Consider the following 10,322-nt stretch of genomic DNA (forward strand, 5'->3'; position numbering starts at 1 on the left):
CATCAGCTTCCACCCAGAGTGCACACAAAGTGTAAAATAAATTTAAACTAAAGTCACTGGGACCCTCTACAGCTCGCCATCAATCATCAGAAAGTTCAAGGGTCATCGCCTACAGAGGTCAAAGAAAACCACCACCCGCTAACCGTCACTGAGTCCAGCTGCAGAAGCCTCCAGCCACCACTCAAAGTCCCCTTACGGGAATCTTCTACCAGTTTCTGAGTTGTTTCCCAACCTCATTCCTGTCACTCTCCTTCCTGTCAAACCTGCCACTGCTCATGGGGGTGGGGGTGGGGTTCTAGCACAGTGACATCCTGGCAGACTTTCCGGGCTGTGTTAGGCCTCCTCAGCATGTTTACATTTTAAGCCTTTTCTCTCTTCAGAATGGATGTTTTGGGCATCTTGCACCATCAAATCGGTGCAGCTTCTTCTAAACTACCTATGTGAGACCTATCCCTTATCCTGTCAGGTACCATGTGCTACTCTGGGGACAGAGCTATGATTTCCGGACTGGCCCTGGAGTTAAGGGCCTGATGTGAATGGGTTGGGCTATATCTGGGAAAAGGGGGGAGAGCAGCAGTGCCTATTCCTTTTACCTTGGATATGAGCAAGTACCAATTAAAGAGCTGAAATCCCACCATGTGCAGGATGCTAGATCCAGATTCCAGTACTTTCCCTCCACTCAGCTCCAGTACTTTCTCATTCAGTGGAGAAAAAAGAAATCTGATGTGCTAATCAAAGGCTCAACAGGGCCGTCCATCCCTCCCACAGATACAGTATACCACCCACCTCCAAGACAGTGCAGAGGCTGCTCTGCTGCAGCCAAGGGAGAGTACAGGGTAAGCATAGAGGTCATTCGCTCGCTCGCTGGCTCACTCAAGCACCCCTAAGTCTGGTGTGCACCCAGAATGCAATTGTGTGACGACTATGATCCTCTCTGGAACCCGGTCTAGGACTTGGCTGCTCCAGCACCTGCCTCTCTCCAGGGTGTGTGAAACATGAAGACCCACAGGAAACCTCGTTACTTTCGCTAGTGAGACATGAGGGGTGGGGCACAAGGGACTCAAGCTCCCAACCCCCCTACTCAGGAATGGCGCCTGCACTTCATAAACAGGTCCTTGAGCTTTCTTGAGAATAATTGCCCATACTTTGGAAAAGATTCCTTCTTGGGCATTGCCTAAAAGTTTTTGTGAAGTCAAGCCACCTCCCTTGTCCCTGCCTCTGCCTGCCAAAAGAGCTCTGCCCTCCAGTCCTGAGCTGGAGACAACCAATGACTGGTTCCCCTGGCTCCCCAATTAGGCGAGGAGCCAGAGGCAGCCCCAGCGGGGAGAGCTGGGTTCCAGTGCAACAGCGGCCAGCAGCATTCCCACTCCAGCACAAAGCAGGCCCAGAGGCCCAGAAGGGAGCTGAGGTCTGGCAGCTGGAGCTTCCCGGGTATTCAAGCATTCCGGGCAGATGAAGTCATCGCAGATACAAAGCCTTTGGTAATCTGAGCCAGATGATGCAATCACATTCCTCTTCTCCAGTCCCCAGTCTGTGCCAGCCATTCGACAGGTAGCCAGTGGAATGGAGAGTTACTGTACTTTTCTTGGCTCTGGTAGCGTCCCTTATTTGTGTTAGGACCCATTTCCTTTCCCTCATGGAGGAAATCAAACATTACTTCAAGGAAGTACCCATCAGAAGTTCCAAGTGGGTCAGTTGCCATGGAAACTGTTACCCTACACCTCAGTGAAAGGCTATACCATTGTGCTGTTGGAACCTCTGGACTAATTTCTTCAGAGTTTGGCAGTCAACACACTTTATGACCAGCAGTGGTGGCCCCTGCATTTGTCCTTGAGATTAGAGGTCAGCCTCCAATGGGAAAAAAGTCTCAGAAACTTCCTTTGACGTGGCCCTTAGAGAGAGCAGATGACGGTAATCTATGCTGCTGGGGACAGTTACAGCAAAGCTTTCTAGGGCAAAGGAGAAACACCTCCTCCAAGCTTTTGAAAGGGGAAATGGGCTTGAATCCTTGCCAGCTCTGTGGTATCACTGTTTGTGACAGGTTTATCTGAGAGAAGATGTGAGGCAGGAAATAAGTAGCCAGGTCATGTTCAGCATGGCCCGTGTTGACAACAGAGAGTTAAAAAATAAAAAAAATCAAGGAAACTCTATTCTTGGTGACAGAAGAAACCCCAGGAAATGGCTTAGCTCCTCTGAGTTGGCCTCAGAATTTAATCTGCAAAATCATAAAATGAGTCTCGAAAATCCCCCTTTTCACTCTAAAGCTTTAAGGTTCTGAGTTAACACTTGAATAATTTTACACCTACCCCAGTTTCTGAGGGTACCAGAGTTTCTTATTCAGCCAACAAATGGGGACCTTCCACAATGCAGAATCCCAATCCCTGGGACCAAACAGGTACTCACTGTCAGAATCCACGTCCTGCTTTTGAAACTGTTCAAGAAGGTTCTGCGCTCTCCTCTCTGGGTCGGAGCCAGGCATCGTCCGTTTGAGATAGTCCAGCAGCTTCTGCAGGCAAGGGAAGTGAGGGGGCTCCCGGAAGTCCTCTGCACACTGGTCAAGCCAGGCCCGCAGGATGGAAGCAATGGCACTGGGGAGGAGAAATGGGGAGCCACTGAACCCGAATGATTGAGGAACTCAGGACAAGCCCTGGGCACCACAACTGGAAGGTGAAGGGGGTGGGGGGGGTGATGTTGATAACGTTCTGTTGTTAGGAAAATCCACCCAAGGCAAACTGATGATGAGAAGAGGATTTAGAGAGTACTCAAAGCAGTTTCCAAGCAATCTGAACACAACCCTCTAATTGTGGATTTGCTCAAATTAAAGACCACAAAACCAGGATGTCGAGGTGACACCCAACAAACTGAGTTCAGTGCTGGAAGGAGAAAAGCTTCTCTCAAAAGTTGTCCCCCGACCTCCACACCTGTGCAGTAGTATGCTCAGGTCACCCCTTCAGACTCACACATGTCAATGGATAAATGTAACAAAACAGGTGTTTTAGGAGATACCTGGTCACCATCAGGCCAGAAATCTATCTGGTGGAAGAGAGATGTCTATGTTTGGGGGTGAAGGGGGGGAAATGAGTAAATTTAATCTTATAAACGTCATGGGGGGGGGCTCAGCACAAGCACAAAAATTTTCTCATGAAGTTATATCCTTGTTACTCAAGTTACAATGAGAACACACCTCAGGAACTATGGGATAGAGAAGTTAGGTCTGACGGATTAAACAGACCAAAAAACAAAAACAAAACAAAGAAAAGAAAAGAAAAAAACAAAACCTTGGTAAGCAAGAGTACTGCAACACGGTTTCCTCTGACAGATTCATAAAGGTACATCAGGTGCCATTGCTCAGAGACAGCCAGGGTCCTTTTGGGTGCTTGGCACGCTACACACACATCCTCAGTAACCCAGGGTGTTGCTTTAAGCTGGGGACAGCTTCTCCCTCGAAAGCAGAGTCAGAGCAACAAAAGGGGTCAACTGTTTGGAGTCCCATTATTCCACGTTTAATATTCAAAGAAGACTTCAAAGCACTCCAGAGTCAGATCCATGCCAGGCTGACTCCCTTCTCCAGAAACAGATACTCGCCTCCCTGATAACACAACCTCACAGCAAAGACGTTTGCTGAAGCTGGCTGGAGAAGACAACAGGGGAGCCAGTGCATGCAGGGCATCCCAAGGCAAAGGCACCAACTCTAAGTGTGTGTGTGAGTGCGTGCATGCATGTAGGTCAGAGACTAAGCTCCAGTGTCACCCCAGGACCTTGTTTGTTGAGATGGGGGGGAGGGGTTGTCACCACTAGGCTAGGCTGGCTGGCCAGCAGGCTCACAGAATCCTTTGGTCTCTGCTTCTCCAGCACTGGGATGATAGCCATATTTCACCACACCCAACTTCTTTAAAAGCATGGGTGCTGGGGACCCAACCAGGTCCCAATGCTTGTGCAGCAAGCGTTCTACAGCCTGAGCTAGCTCTCCAGAAGCGCAGAAGGTTCTGGAGCTGGTTTGGAGTGGAGCTCAGTGATTGTCTGGCATGTACAAGCTATGTTTGGGTTTGGTCCACAGAATCACAAGAACAATTATAATTATCTACTGTACTTCACACAAATTGCTTATATAATTAAAAACTAGAGTAAACGTTACTATCCACGGAGGAGAGCTGGAGCTGGCTGTGTGAACTGAACTCAGTGGCTTCATATTGTGAGGGCCCTCATACTATATTAATTATTGCTCCTTTTTGCTATCAAATTTAAATATCATAATTTTAAACATTTAGCAGCAGTCAATATTAGGAGAGTACGCGAAGGCCAGAAGAGCGCAGACTGGGAGGTGTTTGCTAAGTGTGGAGGGGCAGCATAAAGGCTGGTGTGATAGAGAGACATACATATGTATGAAACTGTCAAAGAATAAATCAAAGAAAAGTCAAGCTATCATCTAATATTTAGTTTTTATGAAAAAATAACTTGTGATCAGTTTTCCTTCCTTTGGATAAGCAGTAAGCCCAGAATCACGAGGGGTACATAGTTGGGGTGACACACCAGAACACAGAAAACCTGACATTGCATACATAGCTAGAGCTTTGTAAAAACACTTCTGTGATTCTTAAAATAAAGGATAATTCATCACTACTCCCTCCCCACTTCAGTGAGAATACAGACTTCCAATGATACTGATAAAGACATACAAACTACAGAGCGGGGGAAGGGGGGGAGATAGAGACAGACAGAGAGAGACACACACCAGAAAGAGAGGGAGGGAGGGAAAAAGGGAGAGAGACAGAGAGAGGGGGGGGGGAGAAGGGAGGGAGGGAAAAGGAGGGAGGGAAGAAGACAGAGAGAGACACAGAGAGAGATGGAGAGAGAGGTGGCAATTTCACAGCACAGGACAGAAGTCAAAAGGAGCAGAGATGAGGTGAAAGCCGCCCTCCCTGTAACTGCAGTACTCTGGTGGTTGAGGCAGGAGGACCACCTGGGTTCCAGGACAGACTGGATTACAAGGTGAGGTTCAAGTCAGCCTGGGTTACAAAGGGAAATCTTGTCTCAACAATACAAAGCAGAGGGGACTGGAGAGAGAAAGGAAAATGGAAATAAAGAATAGAAAAAAAACTTACAGGTAAGTTAGTGATATTACTGTATCAATTACTGCTTAACTGATAGCAATTCTCATTTAAAAATTACAAAATTGCAAAACAGTAATTTTCACAAATCTACACAAACTAAAAAGCAACGTGTCTACTTCACCTTGGAACCCATTCCAACCCCATGATTTGTTACCAGTTCATAGTATATGCTTCTAGGCATTTCTGTGGCTGCACACACACGTTCAGTATACATGGTGTATATAAATATAAATATATTTATACGCAAATATAAATCAACATTTTTTTCATTTGTCAGAATGTTACAGCCACTCTGCAGTCACTGCCCCCACAGTTATCTTATGGTTTCCCATGAACACCGTGTTCTACTGCAGGGGCAGTAGAACATCTAAGAATCTAAGGATTCTTCTACTGGCAGGCAGATAATTTAAATAATTTTCAGGTTCTTGGGAGTATTAACAACTGTAAAATGTTTGTCTTGTTTATGCCTGTGTACAATTGTGAGTGGTTCCCCAAAGCATGTCATGCAGCCAGCGTCCAAGAAAAGTCGTAGATTCAGAAGAGCCACCAAAAGAGTAACCTTGGAGTGACCTTGGTCCCTATGAGACTCAGGTCCCTTCTGTCCTTAGTCTAAGAGTTTTAACTGCTAGCCCATCTGCTCTAACTGTGACCTTGCTGCAGCTTAGCCTAAGGAGGTTTTCAGAGTTCAATGCAATCTTAGACAGTAAAAGCATTTTCACGCAAAAGAGGAATAAAGGGGGGGAGAAAGAAGAAATCAGAGAAGAACAGAGACAGCATAACTGAACACAGGCAGACCCTTGCCCTCTGATCAGCAGTGCTCCTCGGTGTGCCAGGGAAGGAGGTTTCTGGAAATGCCTGGATGCTTGCCCGAGGCTCACAGTAGCCTTATGTTCGCCAGGCCTGGGAAGAAACTTTCCATTCTCGATAGAACAAGCAGCAGACACAAATGTGGGGCTGTTAAGATTCCAAGAAGGAAAGGGACATCGCAAATATGACAGAGGAAAGGGGACAGCAGCTTTCCCATCTTCCCAGCCTGGCTCCACTTCTCACCAGGACCGAATGGGAGGATTAGAGAAGCAGGAAGGGAGATCCTGGCTGCAGTCACACTGCACAGGCCAAGTGTGTCGATTCGACTGGAGAAGTCACTTGCTCATGTGCACAGAATGAGAAGGGGCTGGGAGAAGGGAGACACAATTCCTCACCAGCAGGACCGCCTGTCAACTTGGAGTTTGTTCTTTTAGTCCCACTGACCCCTAAGTGGAGAAGGGATAGAAAACACCTGCATCTACCTGCCACTGATCAGTGGTGATTTCAAATGACATATCAATAGGACCTTCTGAGACACATTAAGAGAGACATAACTGATAATATGATTACAATGACCTACCAAAGGTCACAGAAGAATGGAACTGAAAAGGATGAATGGCTTGATGAGATCAGCTCATGGAAGTCAACTCAAATAATTTGCCACCAATCACAGAGACAAACTGTGCCTCAACATCTGTAATCCCACACCTGCTGGAAGAAGGCCACAGCTTTGAACAAACACTACACACGTGCACTTGTGGGCAGGACCACATGCACATACAAATACCCACCCATGAACACACCACCCCAAAGGACACATGAAGACATACAAACTAGAGTATTAACCAGAGACGTGGTCTCTAAAGCTGGGTGGGGACTGGAGGAGGGACTGAAACCAGGTGGAAAGATTGGGATGCTGCCACAGTCTACTTTAAGGAGGATCACTGAGGCCTCCCTCTTTCCCAGGGCAACTCTTCTGTGGGTTACAGAGTAGCACTCCTCTGTCTAAAAGGAGGGGTGAATCTAAGTAGACACACCAGACAGGTGACCAACGACAACAGCCATTTCTACCTCAGGCATTCTTGGCAAGAATCACCTTCCCTGCCTATTGCAAAAGGACTCACAGGGAGGACTTACAAGGTACCAAAGCAGCAGCTGTGCTCCAAGCACAGACTGACAAACCCATGGAGTGTGAGTAAATATAGAAAATTATCCTAAAATTCCAATGGCAACTAAACACTCTAGAATCAATAAGTCTAATACAAAGTTTTTGGGGTACATCATCTTTTTCATGATGTGTAATTGCCAAAACTAAGATCACTGCTACAAGAAAAGAGTAACGCTATCTTTTCGGAGGTATTTTTTTCCTGCCCTAGAATCTATTTGAGATGATAACATATTATACTTAATCACTGCCAGAAGATAAGACACAGAAACTTTCGGAAAAACAGCATGTTTCCTTATTCTAGGCCACTCTCTACAGACCTGATCACCGCCTTGAGCAAACAGAGAAAGAGCAATCCAAGAGCACCACACACCTCTTAGGGAACGTGGCTGTGCCTTTGCCAAGCCTTGCTGGTGGGTGTAAAGTACTTTGTTAACCTTGAACCTGATTGGGCTGGACCCTCCCACCTTGTTCTCCAAGTCTCAAAATGGTTTTCCTCTACCTTAGGGTAGATTGCCAGACAGAGGCTGCCAGCAAGATGGTTTCCCTGCTGACAAAGAACAAAGGAAGAGAGGGACAAAGTTTCTCCCCCCTCTCCTTCCCCAAGGATTGGAAACATTACTATCTGGACTTGTCAGCGTCATCTTGCCTCAGCTTCCTGCACTTTCCATTGTCACCCTGTGGTGTTTGTGGTAAACAAGGATTAAAACACTGTGGTGGGATGGGAAGGAGGGGCTGTGACAAGGGCTGGGGGTGCGAACAAAGGCAACAGCAAGATCTAAGCACAGAGCGGGTGGACATGGTGGACAGGGCAGGGTCAGTTAACAAGACAAAAAGCCTCAAGGGAAGAAGAAGAAGCAGGAAGGCACACAGGGGCAACTGAGCTGTGTGAGGTAGGGGCGCATGAGGTGCCTGAAACACATTCCCCAAAGTCAAGGTTGCTCACGCATCTGTCTTTCATTCCCACACTTAAGAGAAATATTTTCATTTTTACCACAGGGGAAGAATTAAAGGATCCATGATGCAGAGAGCCTGGCCTTGGCTAAACCAAGCACTCTCACGTACTGTGCGACCCTGGACGTGTTCCTCAGATGCCCGGGCTACTCTCTGGTAGCTGGAAGAACGGTATAACAGGTCATCAGGAGAATTTCCAGAGTGCACAGTGCACCCTTACTACACAATCAAAAACTTCTAGCTATTATTAGAAAGGAGCATCGGCCACTCACCAAAATTATCCCTTCAGACCCCGACAGCTCCCTCTCCAGCTCCCCACAGTCTGAGAAGGGAATTTATGCTCTATAAACAGGGGCTTCTGTTTAAAACCTGCTGAAGTTTCTGCCGTTTCCCCGTGGACGGAGATTCCCTTGGCGGTGTCCGGTGCTACTGGGTAGCAAGGACAGAAAAAAGCCCTCCTTTGCTGCTGGCTTGGCCTTCCTTCATCTTTCCGGACCATCTCCTTCACTTTACAGCAGCTGCTTGGGGACCCCACTAGGGGTGCTACAATAAAGCCAACAGCTGGGCAAAACTGTGGGAATTAAAGGCATTAATGCCAAATTGTCTGGGTTTTCAGGTACCAATGTGCTCCCCTTACTGTGAAGTACTAACGGGAGAGGAACCACAGGCAAACACCATGCCTGATCCTAAATGGGAAGCCCCCGAGAGTGAACCACAGAGGTGGGAAGCCCAGCTGAACCTGACTCCAAATCCTTGGCACCGAACTAAGCCAAAGCACACAAGTTTGATGAAACTTCAACTGATGGACCCATGAGGGGAGAGCAAGACCTCAGCTCATCTGTGAAGGGCAAGGGAAAACAAGCACCATGCACAGCTGAGAACACCGCAGGTAGGCAGCAAAGGGAGTGGCTAGTGTAGCAGGGGTCAGAGCATGGTTTGCACTGTCTAGACACTGAGCTGAGCCGCCACAGACATGGCTGCTTGTGATGTCCGTTAGACTCTTTCCAACAGGGAGGAAATCCCAGCATGGGGCTGGAGAGATGGCTCGCTGGTGAGGAGTTCTTACAGAGGACCTTTGGTTCCCAAGAGCCCACATAGAGGCTCACAAATGCCTGTAAATACAATTTTAGGAGATCTCTTCTGGCACCCTAGGGCATTTCACATACAAGGTGCACAGACAGACAATGCAGGCAAGACACCCATACACATATAACAATACATAAATCTTAAAAAATAAAACAAAATACTGCCAGTTCGCTGGTTTTCTTCACGTCGAATCACTGGTTTAAATTCAGTTTAAATCACTGATTCCTGTTCTTCGGTTACTAGAGCACCAATTTCTGCTCTGGAAATTGCTACCCATGACCCACAAAAACTGGGATGATGTTTTAAATGATAATTTTTATCTTTCTTTGCTCTCTACGGATATTTAAAGACAACAACTTTCTCTTTAATGTGCATACTGCTCCATTTATTTTACTTAAAAGAGATAGATAGATAGATAGATAGATAGATAGATAGATAGATTCCTTTCACATTATAACCTCAATTCTTCAAAATTTGGAGGTTTTACTATTCTCTGCTGGTGTAGTGTTTTGTCTTGTTGTGTTTTCTATTGAGACTGACTCTTATTGTGTGTCCAAGGATGGCCTTAAACTGAAGTCTGATGATATTGCAGGTGTGGATCTCCATGCCTGATTCTGGTGTTTTATGTCTCATTTTTGAGGTTCCCCCTCAAATCTCCGCTTTTCCCATTTTCTTTACAATCACTCAACTTCAATTGCCTTCTTAGGGCATCTGGATTTTTTGGAATGACTACTGATTGCAAACATTCCAGGAAGAGTTTTCAAATACTTTCTGCTACAATTTCCCCAGGCACCAATAACTCCAGCCTTCAACTTTTCTCGAAAGTGCGCCCGACATATTGGACTGATACTGTTTGCTAGCTCCCTCACCAGTCCCTGCGCCAGCGTCAGTACCCCAGCTTCTGGGAAAGATTGGATTTGTATCTTCTGAACGTATGGAAGGGAAATGGATGATTTCAACAGTTTGGAGATGGCTATGGTAAAGAGTTTGAGAAAACAGAACTTGGCGTTCCAAGAGGAAGGGGCGATTCAATTAAAGAAAAGGAAACAGGAGCTATTTCGACATTAAAGAGTTCTGATTAAAGGGAAGCAATAAAGCATCAAGGCCCGGGAAGTTTTAAATCTCTTTAAATAAAGTTATACACACATTTTCTCCCCTGCCTCCCCCTACACACACACACACACACACACACACACACA

General features: G+C 46.5%; 1 protein-coding gene across 6 annotated transcripts in view; it reads right to left on the reverse strand.

Moving 5' to 3' along the window:
* Positions 1–10,322, reverse strand: part of Rgl1 (ral guanine nucleotide dissociation stimulator like 1) — a 273,124-nt gene that overhangs the window by 36,675 nt on the left and 226,127 nt on the right. For all 6 annotated transcript variants that reach the window (XM_026787633.1, XM_013352528.2, XM_013352531.2 and 3 more), the window contains one exon: positions 2,404–2,588. In XM_026787633.1, coding sequence (XP_026643434.1) covers positions 2,404–2,588 — 185 coding nt within the window. The remainder of the gene's footprint in view (positions 1–2,403; positions 2,589–10,322) is intronic.

Source organism: Microtus ochrogaster (assembly GCF_000317375.1).
Source record: "Microtus ochrogaster isolate Prairie Vole_2 chromosome 6 unlocalized genomic scaffold, MicOch1.0 chr6_random_2, whole genome shotgun sequence".
Lineage (NCBI taxonomy): Eukaryota > Metazoa > Chordata > Mammalia > Rodentia > Cricetidae > Microtus > Microtus ochrogaster.